This window comes from Peromyscus maniculatus, chromosome X (genome assembly GCF_049852395.1).
Source record: "Peromyscus maniculatus bairdii isolate BWxNUB_F1_BW_parent chromosome X, HU_Pman_BW_mat_3.1, whole genome shotgun sequence".
Taxonomy (NCBI): Eukaryota; Metazoa; Chordata; class Mammalia; order Rodentia; family Cricetidae; genus Peromyscus; species Peromyscus maniculatus.
Window position 1 is genome coordinate 135,336,499 of NC_134875.1, and position 21,539 is coordinate 135,358,037.

A 21,539-nucleotide genomic window follows, 5' to 3' on the forward strand; every position below is an offset into this window, starting at 1 on the left:
ACAGGGGCTGTCTCACCTGCTCCCTGTTTCCACCATAGCCTTGGTTCCCATTCCTGCCAGGCAGGCGGCCATCTGACCACCTTCCCACTTGCTCTTCTGTTACCTGAACTAGTAGCGCCCTCCCTCCAGGCACTGCCATGGCCCCCTCTCACTTCTTTCCAATTCTTTCTCCACTGTCTCCTCTCAGGATCTGCTCTTGTCACTCTCTTTTAGGTTGCAACCTTCCTGATTCCTCATTATACCTCTCGAGAGCTATTTCTTCCTCAGCACTTGCCTCCCTATATAGCAACGCAGTTCTTATTTACCTCCCCATCATTTGTCTTCACCTCCATCCCTCTTCTGATGTATATCATATGGCATGCGATAAGTACTCAGTGCACTCCTTTTATAAATAACTGACGGATGTAGTGTTCCAGTCTTTCTGTGCAGCAATTATTTTAACCTTTGTGGGCTTGGGGCCTTGAGGTTTCCCTTTAAATTTTCATTCTTTCACCCTCCGTTATATTTGGAAGCACATTTGTCTATTCCTGTGTAGGCAGATTCTAGAGGTTAACAGTAATGGACTAACAATAACAAAAATCAGAACACATTCTTAGTAAATTATTATTGAGCTTAGGAAAACTAGATAAGGTAATGATTTACTGAATCACTATTCTGTGCATTCTAGAGCTACTTAAAATTACTGCAAAAATATGTTAAATGAGATGATCAGGACAAGGAAAAATACAGACATAAAAACTAAATGGAACTGGAGGAGAGGTGTCTTAGTCAGTGTTCTACTGCTGTGAAGAGACACCATGACCACGGCAACTCTTATAAGAGAAAGCATTTGATTGGAGCTGGCTTACAGCTTCCGAGCTTCCGAGGCTTAGTCCATTATCAGCATGGCGGGGAGCTTGGCGGCACACAGGCTGGAACAGTAGCTGAGAACTACATTTTGACACTCAGCGGCTATTTCTAACCAGAGAAATCACTTATTTGTGTCCCCTGACTTCTTCTTTGGACAAATTGGAATGAAAAAAATGTCTCTTCTTACCCCTGAAGGTGGAGTGAGGATAGGAGGAAAGAGATGTGAAAACACCATGAGAGTGATGTTAAAGCCCACATTTAGCCTTGGGGTTTACTGAATCCCTATGGTGATCTGGCCACCATGGTAATGAAATTATAAATGAAAAACTGCATCTTTTTCATTCATTCATTCATTTTTTGCTTTAGTTTATTTATTTATTTATTATTTATTAGAAATGTACATTTAATTAGCTTTAAGGAATGGTCTAGACAATAGTGTTAGTATCACCTCAAATTTGTAAACTTGGTATCTACAAAGATAATTTGCAGACTTTACAGGAACTTGTCCCTTCCCTACACCTGACAGTTGCGCTCCACTGCTGCGGTCACTTCTCACTTCACTCTGTACTTGTAGAAGGAACACAGCGTGTGGGTAAATTCCAGCCCAGGGCCAGCGACAGTCCATACAGCGTGACCAGAGGTGTGAATGGGTAGAGCAGGATGACTGTGTTTTTCAAAAATGGCAGTGCACTGTATCCCAGGAGGGCTACATAGATATAATAGCCAACCGCAATCAACCATAAGGTATTTCCAACTAAATGTCCAATAAACGTATCTGTGAGGATAACATGGTTGATGAAAAAGAGCTGGGTAAAATGCAAAATGACTGGGAGCAGATAAAATGCATTCAGATGTACATCAAAGGTGTACCCCCACTCCATATCGTAGTCTCTGCTCTGGCGTTTCACTAGATACTTGTTGGAGATGAACCACACTAAAGTTGATATCAGAAGGCCAACACCCACACAATCTATGACTACAACCCACAGGAGCAGCTTGATTGTCTCAAAAAATTCCATCCCAAGCACAAAGCCAAATCCTCTGCTGGACACAAAGAGCCAGACACTTAAGAGGACCAAGAAAGCAGGGTCATCTCTGGCCCACTGATCCTTTGTTTGCTTCCAATAGTAAAGTTTCTATAAACCCTTTGTGGGGAAGTGAATAGGTAGAGCATCTGCCATGAGGCAAACTCAAAGTCCATCTGCCGAAATCGAAAAAGCCTTCTGAGGTACTTGTAGCGTTTTGCTCCAGCGGTGAGTCTTGTTACATCCCTGGAATGTAGACTCCGTTCCCTTGCATTGAGGAAGCCACTGAAGTACTCGGTAGCATCTTCCTGAAGAAGGCCCGTGCTGCCTCGCCCTGGGCCCAGGATTACCTCCCCCTTCGCCGGGCAGCCGAGCCCAGGCGCCGCTGGGGCTACTGCTCATTCGTTTATTTTCATGTGTATAAATGCGGGCATTCGTGGGCCGCAGTGGGAGTGTGGAGGTTGTTGAACAAACTGCTGGAGTTGGATCTTTCCTTCCACAGTGTGGGTCTGGGGATGGGACTCAGGTTTGGTGCTTTACCTGCTGAACCATTTCACCTACCATTGGATGAATACTTGACACTGCAAGATGGAGAACATCTTCAACATTTTTCAGGGTTTGTAGATATTTTGATTTACGTAAGTCAAATGGTTGCATATAAATTTTTGGTACAAAGTGGCAAAAATATGTGTAGGGTCATTTTAGAACTCATTGGAAATTTTGTCTCAATCGAAAGCCAAGATTTATTTAACAATTTTTATGCAACTCAAGTCAGCAACTCCAACAGCCACTTTGAAAATCAAACATTCCAACACAGGACATCTTACATGCTAAGAAATTGTTGTAGAAAAATATTAAAAGTCTTTTTTTTTATAGAGTCTTATGTAGCCCAGGCTCATTTTGAAGTTTCTGTGTAGTCAAGGATGACCTTGATTCCTATGGTGCTGCCTCCACCCCTGGAATGCTGGCACTGCAGGCATGAGTCATCATACCCAGTTTATGGAGTGCTGGGGATCAAACCCAGGTCTTTGTGTGTGCTACCAACTAAACTACATCCATGGCCCTAAAAGTCTTTGTTTTCTGTAATCCAATTATTTTTTTTGTGTGTAAGAGCAGCAATCAGTCAAAAAAAAAAAAGAAAGAAAGAAAGAAAGAAAGAAAGAAAGAAAGAAAGAAAGAAAGGAAAAAGGACACTGAAATGCATAACCTAAAATACTCCAAGTCCGAGCCCAGGTACCTTTTGGCATCACATAGCTTGATGGCATGTGCAGTGCCAAATGAGCAGGTTGTGCACTTGGAACCGAGGCCACTGTGAGAGCATGTAGTGCAACACAAGTCGGTACCTCTAGAAAGACCCCCGAGCCATTCTTTGTTGGATTTGAATTAATTAATTAAATAATTAATTTTTGTTTGTTGCACATTCAGCAACCCACTATTGCCACCGTTTTTTGTTATCCTCACATTCAGTTATGTGAGCCCACATGAAGTTGTGAGCAACGGTTTAAGAAGCTGGGAGCTTGAGATGTTTGCTCATTGTCTTTTATTCTGTCCCATGTTTCTAAAACTCACCTTGACATTTCTTGAGCGTTCTAGATATTTTGCTTTAAAACTAATATCCCAGCTGGTCCAGGGCATAATTAGCATGTGCAAGCCTCTGGGTTCAACCTCTAGCCCCACAAAATAAATATAAAAATGTTGTTGGGGGATAGCACACTTGGTGAACGAGGGAAAACTATGTGACAAATAAAAACAGTACCAGACGCCTTTGGGCTTTGCTTTACGCGGCCACATAGTCAGCCCCCCCCCCACTTCAGCCTTCACTTGCAGTGCTAATTTGAAGGTAAAGAAGTCCATGTCGGCATGACGACGGTTCAGAAGACACAGTAATGCAGTTTTTTTTGTAATGTGAACACTCTAGTGCTACCTTTTCACTATATAGACAATTTCATTGTATTATTTCTTTACAACTAACTTCAAATACTTTAATTCTTTCAGAACTTCATACAGTATATTTTGATCATATTCACCTCTCCTCCTCCTCCCCCTAACTCCTTTCTGATCCCCCTCACCTCCATACCTCCCCAACTTTGGGCTTTAAAAAAAAAGTATTAACCCACTGAGTCCAATGTGTTCTGCCCATACACTCACAGATGTGGAGTGGTCCTGGAGTTGACCTACCAGGACCTACGTCCTTAAAGAAAACTCACTGTGCCTTCCTCAGAAACCATCAATTGAGCCTAGCACCTCAGCTCGGGGTGGGGCCTTTGGAAGCCCTTCCTGCTCCAGGCTGGAATGTTGAAGGGCTTGATTATTCGGACAGCCACAGTGGCCGTGAGTTCCTGAGGGCAGTGAGCCTGGCCAGAGCACACTGCTTTTCTCTGGCCTTCCCCAACCTCTTTCTGGCTCTTATAATCTTTCTGCCCCCTTTTTCTACATGATTCCCGAGCCTTGATGTGTGTGTGTGTGTGTGTGTGTGTGTGTGTGTGTGTGTGTGTGTTATAGATGTCTCCTTTGTGTCTGAGCCTTCCACTCCCTGCTGTTTATTTTCTGCACTTGGACCAGTTGTGAGTTTCTGCATAAACACTGTCCACTGACAAAGAAATTCCCTGATGAACAGTGAGAGCTATGCTACTCTATGGGCAGAGAGATGCTTTTGTAGACAGTTAGATACTATGTCCATTTATCAGAATAAAAGTAGGAGGTTCACTATGTACTCCAGGCTGGTCTGGAACTCATGATCTTCCGGATTTAGTCTGCAAAGGAGTGGGATTACAGGAACGAATCACCACATTCTGCCCAGAATCTATATCTTTTGAGGAAACCGTTAACTTTGCTTCATTAGCACCACATTTTAATTTCTTTGCTTGGAAAGATAGACATTTCTATTCCCCCACAATTAGTTCCTCTTAAATCTGGGGACCTTAATCAAGGAATCTTAATCATAACTGCCACCACCACCACCATCATTATTTTCATCAATTAGTACTAGGTAACATTTATTGATTGCTTAACGTATTATAAATGTTCCACATTAATAATACAATTAAACATAACATACCATTTTACCATTAAGAAACCTGAGGAGTGAAACCTGGTAACTCTAAAACCAAGGGACAATAGCTAATAGATGTTTAAGGCCGGGTTGGTTTTGAGCCCACGTATTCTGACTTCAGAGCCCGCTGTCATGGCTGTTTTTCTTTTTTCAATTCAGAAAAGATGAAGCGTGTGTGTGTGTGTGTGTGTGTGTGTGTGTGTGTGTGTGTGTGTGTGTGGTATTTAAATGTTGGAGCTCTCCAAGCAGTTGGCGGTCAGTGGTGACACCAAGTGGTCATCTTTATGTATTACAGCCCCTTCATGTATTTTTTTTTTTTTTAATAGATCCCCAATCTCAAATAATCCTACATTTCAAGCAGAGGCAGATTTGAGTTCTTGGCTTTGAGAAATAAATTTGCTTCCATTAGCCTGCCCTTTTTCATACCTTAATCAGAGAAAAAATTTTTGACAAAGTTGTCTGTATTTTGGACCTCCTACCTTTGCCAGAATAATTCCCTTAGTTATGACTGGATTTTTTTTTCTCCTTCAACTCATAGTTCTCAGGGGAAGGGGCTTTCTGATCAAGTATAGAGCTTCACACAAAGCCTATCCGGACACAACATTTCATATCTATTCCGTGGTTCCCAAGGATGCAGAACTCCGGTTCACTTCACAGTCCAGATCCACACCCAATGGTGATCCCGTGACAGTCCTACCTTGTTTTGAGCTTATCAAAACATGGCTTCTTTTGAAATTCCCCTAAAGTTCACTCTTCTCCCAAATCTTCTCATGATTCCCTCTTTTTTACTGGTGAGATGACCATGCCATGGTTTTTCCTCTGTGTGGTGTTCTTATTAAAATTAGTCAAAAGCTTGACTGTGTTGGAGTATGGGTTCATCTTTGGAGGCTTTACATGGCTCAGATACAGGTCTTATATGTCCAATTCCTTAGCTTTTCCACAGTAGGCATTCAAAATTCACTGCACATAGATGGTCTTACCCCGCACTGGACCCTGCATGGCATGATCTGCCAGGCAACATGTGCCTACTGGTGCAATAGTAGCACACTTGGGATAGGCCACCTGACCACTTTCTGATTGAATTGGAAGTCTGCACCGCAGGAGGGGATTTTATGCCTGATATTGAAACCTTGCTCATGATGCCATGTCTGGGGAGGCCATAGGTCCTTGGATAGAACCTGCTATTTTTATTTGGCTTAATGACTGTCTTCTAAATATTAGTGTTGATAGTTGTAGATCTGGGCTGCTCTCAGCCTTGGCCAGAAGAACTTCTTTTTGCAGTGGGCGGTGGTCACTACAGAGACTCATAACTGGTCCAAGGTCTAGGAAGAGACCGAGTGCTCAGCCTTAAAACGAAATGACCTAATTCTCAACTCTCACCCCTAACTAGGGCCAAGGACCATCTTAGAAGAGCAGACTGAAAAAATGTAGGAGCTAGAGGATGGAGAGGAGTGTTGTGAAGTACTGTCTTCTGTACACAAGCCGCCAAAGTTCCCACATAGACAGGAGAGATGATCCCCAGGCTCTACATCTTACTGAGACGCTGGGGATGCTGTTGGTAGCTAGTCGCTTCCATGGAGAGAGGATCACTCTTCTTTGAGGGTATGGTCTCTGGCAGATTTCTCCTGGTCTGGTGGATGGCCCCCCACTGATACTCATATGGGCAACACTAATTGGATTTATTGGGTTAATAAAAAAGAAGATACGAAATTAGGAGGGGAGGTGTTGAGAAAAATATGGGAAGTTAGAGTGGCAAATGGGAGTGTATAGGATTATAGTTTATTGTATTTATGTATGAACTTCTGAAAGGAAAAAAATAAAAAGGCCTGGTGTGGTGCCACAGGTCTACAATCACAGCACCCGGGAGGCAGAAGCAGGCAAATCTGTGATCTCAAGGCCAGTCTAGTCTACATAGAAAGTTTCAGGCTAGCCAAGGATAAAGAGTAAGGTGCTATTGCAAGAAAATTGAAAAAAAATATTGCTTACTGTATTGGATTCTGAATTTGAGTACTTGGGTTCTAGGCAGATTACTTGTGTTGATGATATGGATTCCAGTCTTAGTTCTTCCAATAAATTAATTAGCTGCACTGTATTTGTCTGGCCTGTTCAATCTTTTTAAAAATGAGAATAAGATGGGCGATGGTGGTACACGCCTTTAATCCCAGCACTCAGGAGGCGGAGGCAGGCAGATCTCTGTGAGTTCGAGGCCAGCCTGGTATAGAGAGTGACTTCCAGGACAAGCAGGAACAACCAGAGAAATCCGTCTCGAAAAACGGAAAAAAAAAATGAGAATATTATATTTCTTCTAATTTTTTGGAATGGCTTTGGAGACAGAGAGATCTTAGTTGGAATCTGAGATTTCATTTTGTGTTTTGCTTTTGAGACAGTGTCTTGTAGCACAGGCTGCCTTCAAACTTACTATGTAGCCTAGGATCACTTTGAACTTCTGATTCTCCTGCCTTCAAATCTCTGAGTGCTGGGATTACAAGTATGTGCCACCTTGAGATTTAGCTTGGTAATGATTAAATTGGAGATAATAATCGATGACTAACTGCAATATAGACTTTACTGTATTGGCTTAAATTGGCTGCTGGAAACATCACCATATTTGATCACTATTCTTATTGCTATTACAGTGTGAGATTGGAAAGGCTATATAACCTTTCTGTGCCTCTGTGTTTTTACGAGGGAAAATGGATAAATAATGATACACGCCTCATGGGTTCTCGTGAACATTAAATGCAATGAATAAAGTGTAGGAGTTAGAACGATGCCTGGCCTATAGGAGGCTTAAATATGTGGTCTGATGTTATTAGTATTATATTTCTACTATTACATCGTGGGCAAGACGCTCAGGATAAACAGTTTGTTCTAAAGACAAAAGCAAAACCAAGGTAGGCAATCTGCAAACAATGAAACCGAGTGGAGCATTGCTTTTTCCGAATGCAACCGACACGCCCAGCACTTGGGTTGGATCCGCCCAGTCCTCATTAAATATGGCTGCAAGCCTGCCTACCCTATTGCGGTTGCGCATGTTGAAACTCCTCCCAGCGGCAGCTTCTTGGCCGCGGTTTTCCCCGGGCTGGGCCGAGGTGCCGGGAGAGGGGACTTCGTGGCGCGCATGCGCAGATGCCGTCTGGGCAGAGCTGATACTCGGAGGCGCCTGTCACATGAGCTGCACTCCCGCTCCGCTCCCCCTCCTCCCGGCTGGGCTGTGTGAATGAAGCTCTGCTGGCTACGTGGGGCGCTAGCTCTACTCGCTGTGTGGAACGCCAGAGCCGACTGAGCGCGCTGCCCACCGCCTGTGGACACGGGCTCCGCCGCGCCGGACCTCGGTGACAGGTAAAGGCAAACGGGCTTCCCTTTCCCAACAGGTCCTTCCCCGGCCGTCGGCCGCCAGCCCACCCGACGAGCCCCCTGCTACAGCGAGCCAGGGAGAGCGCTCGCCTGCCACCACGATCTCCGGAGCTGGCGTCCCCTGTCTGGCTGCCACTGAACGAGGTGGACGGGCTGGTTCCAGCCAGTGTGGGGCGGCATCTCGACGGGAGCCCAACCCTGTTCTCGGACCAGGGTCCCTAGGCTGCCCGAAGTTTCCTTGCCAAAGGGCGCCAAGCCCGCCCAGCTTTGAAATCGGGGAGCTTGACTGCCCACGTCGCCTCTCCAGAGGACAGGGCTAGGGCGGCGTTCCCTGGGAAAGCGTGCAGCCGAGGCCGGGTTCTGCTCGCTCCTGCTTTGGATCCGCCACGGGTTTCGCGTGGGTCTTAGTGAAGTCCAATCCAGACGGTCTGGGCAAAGAAGTTGGTGTGCATTTTCCCTTTTGCCGCCCAACGCGCATAGCTGCTGCCTCCCAGGCGTTGGAGCCCTGCGCTCCAGTGCCTTTACCAGTAATGGAAAGAAAGCTTTAGTTTGAAACTTTGACGCACTTTTTTACCTTTATGAACGTTTCAGAACAAATCTGTTGCCTGGAGTTGGACGTGTGTCCGTGTGATAACGTCAGTGGAAGCTGCACCGAGTAAATGAGGGAAACCCAGAAGTTGAAGCATTAAAAACCAGTGAGACTCTGCTTTACACATACTTCATAAATGTATTAGTAATTTCTCGGGTTGAATTTCAGAGCTGTTCCATTTCCCCTTGTCCCACAAGGCGCTGATCAGTCCTTCTTAACTGGGAGAAAAATAGGAGAAGAGGAGAAAAAAACGAACTTAAACTGTGCCCTGTTCCAGATAAGTCATGGGAGCGCTTTTTCCTGGTGAATTCATCCTTGGAGTCGAAGTTTCTTAAGCTCTCTTTTTCTTGGACTTCAGGAGCCTTTCCTCATCCAAAGCCCGGTCTTTGTTGGCGTTTTGAGGACTGGCGCACACACGAACCTTTTTGTTCTTTACAGAAAAAGAGGTCATTAAAGAGGGCCAACATGCTTCTCAAACTAGTATTAGCCTTTAGCTTTTCCACTTCAGAGTTGCATGTGCTGCTTGTGTGGAGGCGATGGAAATAGAAATTTGCCTCCATGTTCACCAGGCCAAAAGAGTGAGGGTTTTTTGTTTTTGAAAAAAAAAATGTAGATTAGCTTTTATGCTCAATGAGAAAAATAAATTATTAAAACTTGTTTAAATGGACACAGTTTTATATATTAAACTTCCAAACCAAACTAAGAGCAGCGATCACACCCTTTAGTTTTTTCCTTCGATTCCTAGCTCCTTTCATGTCCTTGGAAACAGTATTGTCTTAAGACTGAATTTGAAGATTAAAATTTTCGTCGTACTGTTTTGTGTGTGTGAGTAGCGGGGTGGGGTGGGCGCAGCTTTATGTAGTTAGTTCTTTCTTTCCATCTTTACTCGCGTTCCAGGGATCGAACTCGGGCTTGGACGGCAAGCTCTTTTATACCCGATGAGCCCTCTCATCAGCCCTGGATCTGAAAACTGAACACTGAGTGGCAGCTAAATTAATGTGATTGTACTTAAATTCATGTTCTGGTTGTATATTTTGTCCTTGATTCATCCCCTCGTGACCCAGGCAGTATAATGTGTTCACTAGAGGAGCTTTGCAAAGTGCGGAAGAACAAAATAAACTGGACAGGAAGACCCACATCCCAAAGGGTGTCATCATTTCTTACTCTCTAGTCTGCTCTTTTCTTTCTTTCCTCTGCTGGATCTATTTAAAACTTTATCCACAGAATCTGCTCTCTTTTCTATTGATTTCTTCATGTGACACGGAATCCTTTAGGGGCAGAGGAAGAATTCATTCACCAGAGTGTGGAACTTGAAGATAGGAACCACACAATGGTTATCTCAATCAAGCAGTACTCATCCCCATTTACTGAAGCCCCAGTGATTCATAGAGACTCCTAGAGCAGTGAGTGGCAACCTTAACTGATGGTCTAGCTCCACTCTTGCACACAGTACCCCGCTGCTGCTGCTGCTGCTGCTGCTGCAGAGAGGAAACTCGACACTGCTTGTGAATGCTATCTTTGAAAGAGAGGTTCCGAGAGGGCCAGGAGGTCATCTTTAAGAATTTGCAATGCTTTGTTTTCTGTTCAGATTTTCATTTTTCTCTTTACATTTTTCAGGTTTGGGGCCTTAGAATCTTGCAGTCCGCAGAACCACACAGTGCGTTTCCATCTACGCCCTCCTCTAAGTCCCCCTTCAAAACTGGGGGCCTCTGGAAAGCTCTGAGCCTGTGACCCCGGCCTGGGAGAAGATAGGTACAAGATGGCCATGTGGCATGGTAAGAAATTAGCACTTATTCCTCTAACTGGTTTTTCCTCCTGCTGTCTTCCACCCCCACCCAACCCCCAGAGCCAGTGGCTGGCAGCCAGCTGTTTCTTTAATTTAACCCTTTCTTTGCAAGGACAATGCACATTCATTTAAGAGAAGCTGTTGTCAGCTAGAAGTTCAAATGATTTTCAAGTGGATGTGAATGAGGAATTAGACAAATGGTGTGCCAGAAACATTTAAAAGACCTTCCTTCACTTACACATGTGTTCCCGGGGATGATATATGAGGAGATGAATTTTTTTTTCCTATTTGTGCTTTTCATTTGTTTCAAGCAAATTTGGATTGTAAGATTCTCGAAAGGAGGGGAGACACACTTTGCTGCCTCTCAAGCTTCCTGTTCTTAATGAAGACTTTCTTGGGGTTTTGGCAGTTGAAAAGACTCATTGAATGTTACATTTAGATTTGGGTGCTAGAAAGAAAACGCTCATTTTAATATTATGAACCCGAGAGCCAAGCTCAACAATATTTTGGTTGGTAAATTTCATCTCTTGTGAGTTTCTATCACATGCAAAGTTGTTATTTTTAGTGAGGTTGGGCATTGCTCTTCAGGACGGTATCAGAATTTTCATCGGAATCTTATAATCACCACAGAAGAAATGTGGGTTTAAGAAATGATTGACAAAAACTACTGAACTGTGTCTGTGACCCACCAAAGGTTCAGGGCCACTTACATGGAATAGAGTAAAATAGCTTCAATATATATGAATATTCAAAAGCTAGATTTGTCTGTGGTTTAATGATTTTTTTTAAAAAAATGTTCTGTTGTGTTTTATGATTAAAAACATGTACATACACGAATGTAACAGTTTTGATATACACTGATTGTCAATTTAAACATATTTTTGAAATGTGATTTGCCTTGTATGCTGGCTTTGATGGGTATTTATCACAAACAGTTTAGGGCCAATGACACGGCTTAATGAGTAAAGGTGATTGCCACCAAGCCAGACAACTTGAGTTCTATCCCTGAGATCCACATGATGGAAGGAAAGAACAGACTCTCAGAAATTGCCCTCTGACCTCCACATGTATGTCATGTGTTGCATGTGTGTGTGCGTGTATGCATGTGCCTGCGTGTATATGCATGCAGTTAAATCTGAGAAATTCTTTTCATTCAACAAGCAGAATAGAGCGAGGAGTAAAGCGCAGAAGCTTGGAGCGTTCCTCAGGATCTGGGAAAGACAGACTTATGAATAAACTGTGCCACATTAAGTAAATATTACCATAGGGAGAGGTGTAAAATGAGATGCAAGCCTAGAGAAAAAGCATGGTGAACTTTGAGGTTTGAGCTGCTCTAAAACTGAGTAGGAGTTGGCCATATGGCTGCATGAGAGAACTGCGCTCTAGCCAGACAGAGCGGCACTGTTCAGGAACTTCAGCTTGCTTTGTTTGCCTGCTCTGAGATGAAGCAAGGAAGGTGGTTGGAGGCCAGACAATAAAGAACCTTATATGTTCTAGGAAGGCTTTTACACTTTATCCTGGAGACAAAGATGCTAAACAGGGAAGTAACACAAGCAGATTTTGTTGTAGAAAGATTCCTTTGGCAGAAGTGCTGAGATGAGGAAAAGCCTGGACTCATTGAGGAGAAGTTTCCGAAAGAGTGGTTTAGGAGAAAGGTAGCGAGCTCTGAGAAGAGAAGCAAGGAAGGGGAGCAAGGTTGGAAAGAATACCGCGAGTGCCAGAATGTTTGGCGGCTGGACTTAGGAAGAACTGACCTGGACAAACAGCCAGCTTGGGCATAGGAGTCAGTCGTGCCGTTCTGGGAGATGAGAAACAGGAGAGGTGGCTGAAGGCGGTGATGGAAGCTAGTGTACTAAACTTTTGACCTGCTGGCTTCCTTTTGATTCCTTTGGGCTGTCGGGTTGATTTTTCAAAGGCATTTTTGAAAATGTATAGAGCCTGGAGTATGTGCGGGAGGGCATCTACTTTTGTTCCCGGGGATACATATAAAGTTCGTAGTTTTCCTCTACATTTGTGCCGATGTCTTTAGTTGTTAATGATGTATTATTTGACTGTAAAATATGGTAATGTTTAATGACTAACAATTATTAATAAATAAATCAAATGCCATATTTTCTTAGTACCCTATCTTATGAGCTTAGGCTCTGACATGTGATCTGCTTAACTTTACATCGACTGAACACTCATTTTGTTAACAGGGAAGGGGTCTACAGAATTTAGCATTCAGGATCACTGCAGTTTATTGGCTAGCTTGGCAACTTTTGAAGGAAAGATGATAGTTACAGGTTAGCCATGTGTGTCTGGATTGAACTCCTGGCTTTGTTACTTGATAGCTGTGAGGCTTTGGGCAATTTATTTAAACCCTCTGTGACTCAGTGTCCTCCTTTGTAAAATGAGAATGAGAATAGAGCTTACTATATAAGGTTGTGAAGATGAATTGAGTTATGCAGAACACCTAAACCTAGAACTGTAGAAATGTGTGCCTATGTTATAATCATGAGACACTTAGAATATCATTTAGTGTGTAAAAGTATTCATAATTTAGTAATAGCTACTACTCCCATCACTATTGTTTTACTTTAGTTTGGATGGGACAGGAGCCCCATTCTGTAGAGGTAATTTCAGGTTGTCTCTGGAATCCCTGCCATGTAATAGTCTGTTTGTCTCTTCAAGTAGAGGTTTTGATCTGAAGAGACTCTTAGGAAATGTAACTCTGTCCTAGAGTCCAGGGTGACAAGTCCTGGTGACAGGACTAAAACCCAGTCTGTTGTCCTTTTTGTGGGTTCACGGAAGAGGAAATTACTCCGTGGGTCTGTCCTCAGCTCAGGGAAGCTTTTGCATTATTTTCTGGAGGCAGCTAGTTGGGAAGTTTTAAGAGCTGAAACTATCAGATCTTTTTGGTTTCTTGGGCCACTGGTCTAGTGCTTCTAGAGCATCTGATCAGAATTTGTAATACCTCTTCGACGTGGCCAACGTTATTATTGTGACTACCTCACCTCAATGGAGCCCTCTAATCCACGCTCTAGCTATCTTAAACAGAGTGTGTGTTCATATTTTTCATAGCTGAAGGGGTTTTGGTCTAATGATTTAGGGAAACATGGGAGAGGAGACTAGCTGGTTTAAAGTTATAAGGAGGCTTATGTTAGTTATTTCTAACTAGTGCTTACTAAACTCAAGTTGTGTCCTGGTCCCCACAGATGCAGTGGTCTAATCAAACAGCTGTAGTTGATCTAGGTCTAGAAAAACAGCTATAGGCCTTGGCCTCCTGGAATTTAAAAGGTAACAACTCAAATTAATAAGATAGTTTATCTAACAAATGTGCTAAAGTAATTTGAGGAAGAATTACATCCACATAAATTTAGGAGGATTAAAATAGTTTTTAGTACTAGAGGAGGAAGGCTATCAAAGTTTTCTGTGCTTTAAAGCACATTTCTGAGCTGGGCGGTGGTGGCGCACGCCTTTAATTCCAGCACTAGGGAGGAAGAACCAGGTGGATCTCTGTGAGTTCGAGACCAGCCTGGGCTATAGAGTGAGTTCCAGGAAGGGCACAAAGCTAAACAGAGAAACCCTTTCTCGGAAACACTCAGAAACACACACACATACACACACACACACTCGGAAACACACACACACACACACAAAAAAAAAACAAAAAAAACCCAAAAAAAACCAAAAAAAACTAAAGCACATTTCTGCTTAGGTCTTACCCACTCCCACAATTGGAATTCAGTCCTAAGACCCAGCATTTAAAGGAGCCTTGTGAGCAGTTCAGTGTCTAATCTTGTCTGGGAACTGCTGTACTAAAGAATTACAAGTTAAAGAGAGCAAAATGATAAAAGAACTAAAAAATAGGGAATGACATAATCTCGAGGTCGATATTTATATTCATAATAGCGAAGGTAGATTTAATAAAGAAAAAGATTCATATTATTAATTATGTAACAATTTAAAATTTCTGTGCAAGCCATAAATAAATTTAATGAGAAAATTAGGAAAAATTGCCGTAAGGTTCCTTGTGTTTAGCATAGAAAGAAGAAAAATGTAAATATTTTTCTAGAAAATCATGCAATAGATGGGGGAAATACATAAAGAAAAATACATAAAAGGTGAAATTCAAATAGCCAGTAAACGTGAAAAAAAATGTCCTATCTCAGTAGTTGTAAAAGAAAGGGGAATTAGAATGGCGTGCAGTTTTCTCCAGTATAATTTTGCAAAGATTAAAAAGGAATGGCAGAACTCAGAGTTGGTAAGAACATGAAGTAGCAGCTGTTCTCACATGCATCTAGTGAGAATGTCAATGTAGAAATGCTTTAAGAATGTTTACGGGGAGTTAATTTTTTTCCTTTTTTGCCCCTGAGATGGAGTTTCTCTGTGTAACAGTCCTGTCTGTCCTGGAACTCGCTCTGTAGCCTAGGCTGGCCTCGAACTCACAGAGATCCACCTGCCTCTGTCTCCCGAGTGCTGGGACTAAAGGCGTGCACCACCATTGCCTGACTGTATCACCAACATCCTAAGGAAAGAAGGATGGTGCTCCAAGGATATATGAATAAAGATACTAACTGTAGCATTTTCTGTGTTGGGAAAATTGATGACATTTGTCTTCTGTTGCAGTCATACAGTGGAATATTTACTGTAGGTCCTAAAAGTGATACTGTGTTTTGATTTATTAACTTAGAAATACACTTATGATATAATGTTTCATGGGGGAGAAAAGCAGATTTCAAATGATTAGCAGTTAAAAGTCTGTCCTGTTGTGCTTCTTAGTATTTCTCAACTTCACCATCAATGAAATATTGAAGCGATAAGTACTAACCTAATAGTTCCCAACTCCCACGCTCATTAGGATCACCTTGGATTTCTTTAAAAAACCTTTCAAACTGAGAGATGGTACAACAATTAAGAGCACTGGCTTGTCTTCCAGAGGGCCTGCACTTGATTCCCAGCACCCATGTGGTGGATCACAATCATCTCTAACTCCAGCCCCAGGGGATCTGACACCTTCTTCTGCTTCTGGGGGCACTGTATGAAGGTGGTGCACAGACATGAATGCAAGTGAAATACCCATACACGTAAAATAAAATATATATTAAAAAAAACATTCTCAATCCCAGGATTTCAGAGGCACATACAGGCAGATCTCTATGAGTTCAGGGGCACCCTAGACTACCCAAGTTCCTTCCAGGCCAGCCAAGGCCATGTAGTGGACGGTGTCTCAGTAAAAAAAAATCAGTCTGATTCTCTGGGAATGTGTGGATTAATTATATATATTACTTGTTAATTAAAAAATGTAATTTCTGAAGGAAGTATATACACATCTATAGACCTTTTACCTTTACACATTTATAGTACAAACACTAGATATTGTTTCAACACTGGGGGAATGCAGATAAATCATGGCAGGTCTATATAGTATAGTATCCGGCCATTAAGAATGAAGACTAATGGCTGAGTATTGTGAGACATTCTTGTGATTTTAGTACTTGGCTGGTTGAAGCAGGAAGAAGCATCCTAGGCTACAAAGAAAGAATTGTCTAAAAAAAAAATCAAGACTAATGCTCTGGTAAATGTTTTTGAGAGAAACTCACACTATAAGAAATGCTCCAAAATATTTAAAGTAGCTTTCTCCAAGAGATAGGATATGCTTACATTTTTCTCCCTTTTTATACATTAGTTTATTTTTCAAATCGTATGCAACCAATGTGTATTCCTTTGAAAAGCAGCAAAGAAGTGATTTGGAAATGAGATAGAAAAGTCTGGACTTCCACAGAATGCCTCTAACAGAATTGGGGTGTCTGGACAAGTGTTTCACTTTTTACGTCCCCTCAAACCTTTGAATAAGAAGAGAAAAGAAATCAGGTCTCTGAGAGTTTGGTTAGAGCAGGCGTTTTGCTATTAATACTCCAACAAGTACTCTTAATTTTTGGCTGTCTCTACAATTGATTCTAAAAACAAAAACAAAAAACCCCAAAACAACAACAACAACAAAAAAAAAAACAAAAAACACTTTGGGGCATGAAAATGGAGACAAAATGATTGTGTTAAACAAAATGGGAAATTACATTGCATCTGATGAAAAGTAACATAATATGTCATTGTATATGTGAAAAGAAAGTGGAGGAAGATTATAATAAAATGCATCCTTGCAATGATAAACGAGTCTGCTGGCTTTGAAATGCAAAGAAACTAGAAGTTTAGACCTTGTAGGTTCTTTTTTCTTTCTCATCACAGTGTATTTGGAAACACTCAAGTGCCCCAGTGATTTGACTGACACATGGTAGGCCAAGATGGAGTGTTACAGAGCAGTTGATGAGTTCATTACAGAGGTTTGGTGTGAAGTCTGGATAGTCTGGCTTGCTAATTGGACCATTATTACCTAGAAAAATCCATCTGCTCCTGACTCTTGACCAAAATGTTAGCATCCTTTTGACTCTCTAGTGAGAATCAGGTTTTATAGCAGTAGCACGGAAGCAGAATCCACCCCACTTCCCCCTTGTCTGGTACAGTGCCTGCCTGTGGCAGGTGCTCAAGAACTGAGTTGTCAATTACAAAATACGAATAAGGTATAAATATAATAAAAATCAGTAAAATAAGTTTTGTTTCTACAACTCCCCAGAGAGTTTGAAATGAATGGAAAATGAATTTTATGGCAAGTATTGAAATAAAGGAAATTTTGTTACTCTAACTGTTCTTTCTCAAGCATGCATCTGTGGAGGGAACCCAGGACCTAGTATCTCATGTGACTAGGATTTGAACCCAGCTTTACTATTTGGTAACTAAAATTACCTCAACTCCAAAAGACTAAGTTGCCTCACCATGGGTCAAATACCGTCTTGGGAGACAGTTGCTGAGCTTGTATCCTGCCGCTCCCACTGCTAGCTGTCTCCCCTGCTTCCCTGTCAAATGGGGTCCGTAAAAGAGCTAACTAGTGTATTGGGGTAGCAGCCGTTACAGGGTCACTAGAAGAACTGAATGAGTTCACTGACATTTATATCCCCCTCACCACTGCCTGCAAATTGTTCAGAATTCACAAATGCTAGCCTTTACTATTAGAATATGCAAAAGATACATAGGATAATGTTTACTTCATATAAGTCTAGCTGTGATTGAGTTAACCATGGGATCATTGGTAGCTACGGCATAAAAAATAAAGTTAGTTATTGAAGGGCCATTCTTAATCTGGAAAGTGACCGTATGTGTGATCCATTTCAAATGTTTAATCTTGCAAAGGAAGAAACTGAGACATAATGAGACAGTCTAGGCCACACAGCTGTCACGTGGTACTTAGAGCCAGGACCCCGGGGCTCCTGATAATGGCTCTTTTTTTTTTTTGGTGTACCTGTCTACTTATCCCTATTGTATCGTGTTGGAGCTCTGCTAATTTTGTGGTGTGTGGTGCTGGGGTCCTGGGGATTGAATCTGGGGTCTTAGACATGCTATGGAAGCACTCTAGCATTCTACTACTGAGCTATGTCTCCAGATTTTCCTTTACTTTTTATTTTAATTTTGAGGCAGGATCTCATTAAGTTGCCCAGGCAGGCCTTGAACTTTTGGTTTTCCTTCCTGGGCTCCTGAGTAGTTGGGATTGCAGGCCTGCACCCACCACCACGCTGGGCTAGCCGCTCAATGTTTATCTTTCCTTACTGTGCCATATTGATACTGTGAAGAGTGTCCCTCTAGTTGTTAAAAAACAAAACAAAACAAAACCCTTTTCACCATTTTTTTTGTCACTATGCTAGCATTTTTGAGTTAGGTTGAGGTTCTTGGGTTTTAACCAGAATTATGATTCAGAACTTCCTGTTTCATGTAATGCCTTTCTGTGTCATAGGTAGGGGGAGGCAGGACTTGAGAGTTTCGCTATTGGTAGCAGCAAATGGCACGTTCTTCTTCCAACCTTCTGTTAGTACCCCAGATATTTATAGACCCGTGGTAAGACTAAAGAATCTATTGAGTAGTTAATGGTGTGAGGAAATTATCTTTGACATGCCATATTTTGATGCTTTTCAACTCAGAACTGACTGACATTAAGTGGCATTTTATTGTATTTGTTTAGGATTTCTGTCCTGACTACTACCATGAGAAGTAGAGCAACAGAGAAATCACAGTCTAAGCAGAAAGTAATCCAAGGTAGGGACCATGCAGTACAAGTGAAATAGTTACTGTAGGTATGTGGGGTACTTCGGACACTGACTTCTTTCTTTCAGTCATCAGCCTTCCAAACATACCTGTCCCTTGGTGAAACCAGCCGTGTGTGCCGTGCTCTAGTGTGTAGCCCTAAAAGGCATTGGCTGGACTTATCTAGTACTTCTGTTACCAAGACAGAGAGCATGTAGGACAGATACGGTCCACTGAAGGTAGTGCTCACTGAATCTTCCTTTAATGAGTAATAGCTGTGCTAATCCAGATCTGAAATGATGGCTCTTTTTTAGATCCTAAGATTTAGACAGTCGATTCAGACTAGATGAAAACTCATAAGGCCCTTGGCAACACCACCCATAATTATCGCTAACACCAGGAGTGCCACATAATGGTGTGATACAATGTAATTCCCACTCACCCATAATTAGTTTCAAGGCATTAGCAAAGGAGACACATTTCGAATATGTAAGAAGTTAACACATCAGTATACTTATGGCATGAGATGATCTAATTGAGAGATTTTGCTAGTGTTACAGAGAATAAGGTTTCCTTATTGGTAAAAGTCTATAGGCATCACTGTATAGAATGTAATGAATTACATGAAGGAAAAACCTTGTTTACTATTTCATGTTTTAAAAAGAATAACTTATCTCATTTAATTACAATGGCACTCTGGTAGAAAGGCCAAGAAGCTATTACTTCCTGAAGCAGAAATAGGGAACTAGATACTTAACACAATACTAGAAAAGTACAGACCATTTGGTCACATCATTTAACAGTTCTTTTAACAGTTTACAAACCAAGTGTTTTAGCTGTGGCAGGTACACCCTGCTGTGATTTGCCTTGCCCCCGCCCCATTCAAATGCAAATATAGAGGGTACTTAAGCAAGTTCAGACCTGAGGGTTGACTTAAATGCGCGGGCCCCCCCCCCCCCCGTGCACAGTTGGGGGCAGTATAAATTGTTAAGAGTCCATTGGCTTGGAAGTCATTCTGAAAATGTAAAATTTGAGTACCTTTTGGCTCAGTGAATCTATTTTAAAAAGGGATTGTGCTGGCAGTGGTGGAGCACTCTTTAATCCCAGCACTGGGGGGGGGGGGCGGGGGCAGATCCAGGTAAATCTCTGTGAGTTCGAGGCCAGCCTGGTTTACAGAGTGAGTTCCAGGACAGCCAGGACTACACAGAGAAACTTTGTCTTGAAAAACAAACAAAACAACATCAACAACAAAACAAAAGTGCATGAACATCACTTAGTACAAGGATGTTGGTTATCTCATCATTGGCATCCTTTGGTGCTGTTATGCTAAACCTTCTGGTCCTTCCACCATTCTCCCTTTGGTCTGACCTGTGGGCCACCTGTGACTTCTTGAACTCAGGATCCTCTTGCCGCAGTCTCCCCAGAACTGGGATTACAGGCCTGTGGCACCATGCCCAGCTCACTAACACCAATTTTAGTATCCATTACTAGAGGCCAGGTCTATTAATTATGGTATATATATATATATATATATATATATATATATATATATATATATACACTATGGGAAGCTGTTCATGTAATTAAAAGAGTGAAGTATATCCAAATATAGCAATAGGGAATGATACCCAAGATATATTTTTTTTTGAGAGAGAGAGAGAGAGAGAGAGAGAGAGAGAGAGAGAGAGAGAGAGAGAGAGAGAGAGAGAGAGCACTTCAAGTAGTGCAGGCTGACCTTGAATTCACTTTGTAGCCAAGGCTGGCCTAGAACTCAGAATCTTCCTACTTTCAACCTCCCAAGTGCTGGAATTTCAAGTGTGGGACACCATGCCTGGCTTATGATACATTTTAAGTAGGGAAAAAGATGCAGATACTATAAATTATAGGATCCTATTTGTACAACTAAAAGAAGGGGGAATTATAAGACAGACATCAATTTGTGTGTCTCCTCTTTCATTCCTTTCACTACCTTCCTCCCATCTCTTGTGCTTGGTAATGGAACCTGGGATTTTGCACATGCTAGGTAAACACTCTACCACTGCACTGTGCATACCTCCAGTCCTTTTAGTTTGTATATATGTGTAAAGACGTGCTTAGAAAATGTGTAGAATGTTGCAGAAGAAACAGTTCAACTTTTATCTTTTATCTGGAATACATGCTGGGGGTGGTGGCACACGCCTTTAATCCCAGCACTTGGGAGGCAGAGGCAGGTGGATCTTTGTGAGTTCGAGGCCAGCCTGGGCTACAGAGCAAGATCCAGGAAAGGCGCAACACTACACAGAGAAACCCTGTCTGGAAAAACCAAAAAAAAAAAAAAATCTGGAATACATTTACTATGCTATTTACATATTAAAACACCCTGAGTTATGGGCAGTCAGAGACAGGAATGATTATCCTGTGCTAACTGCCCCTAAATCTCTATCTGTAATATTAACGAAGAGATGAACAATAAAAAGACAACTTTAATGAACTGATTAGGAAGCAAGACACGCTCCAGTATATTGAGGAAGCTGCTGTGCAATAGGCAGGTGTTAGATACTGATACTCCAGTGATGAGTTTAATAGTTGTTGAAAAGGTAATGAAGGGGCTGGAGAGATGGCTCAGTGGTTAAGAGCAGTGGCTGCTATTCTAGAGGACCCCGGTTCAATTCCCAGCACCCACATGACAGCTCACAACTGTCTATAACTCCAGTTCCAGGAAATCTGACACCTTTACACCAATGCACATAAAATAAAATTAAATAAGTTTTTTTTAAATAAAAAGATAAT

The 21,539-nt window shown here is 42.1% G+C and overlaps 1 protein-coding gene and 1 pseudogene across 2 annotated transcripts in view; one reads left to right on the forward strand and one right to left on the reverse strand.

The window, feature by feature from the left end:
• Positions 1 to 1,256: 1,256 nt before the first annotated feature.
• Positions 1,257 to 2,178, reverse strand: LOC102913784 (protein unc-50 homolog pseudogene; annotated as a pseudogene).
• A 5,876-nt stretch (positions 2,179 to 8,054) lies between these two features.
• Positions 8,055 to 21,539, forward strand: part of Clcn5 (chloride voltage-gated channel 5) — a 160,284-nt gene continuing 146,799 nt past the window's right edge. The window contains exons 1-3 of one of the 2 annotated variants that reach the window (XM_015988602.3): positions 8,065 to 8,268; positions 8,875 to 8,978; positions 10,490 to 10,647. In XM_015988602.3, coding sequence (XP_015844088.1) covers positions 10,632 to 10,647 — 16 coding nt within the window. In that variant the 5' untranslated portion in view covers positions 8,065 to 8,268; positions 8,875 to 8,978; positions 10,490 to 10,631. Of the gene's footprint in view, positions 8,269 to 8,874; positions 8,979 to 10,489; positions 10,648 to 21,539 lie in introns of both variants that reach the window. The other variant, XM_006995055.4, reaches the window with a different exon arrangement.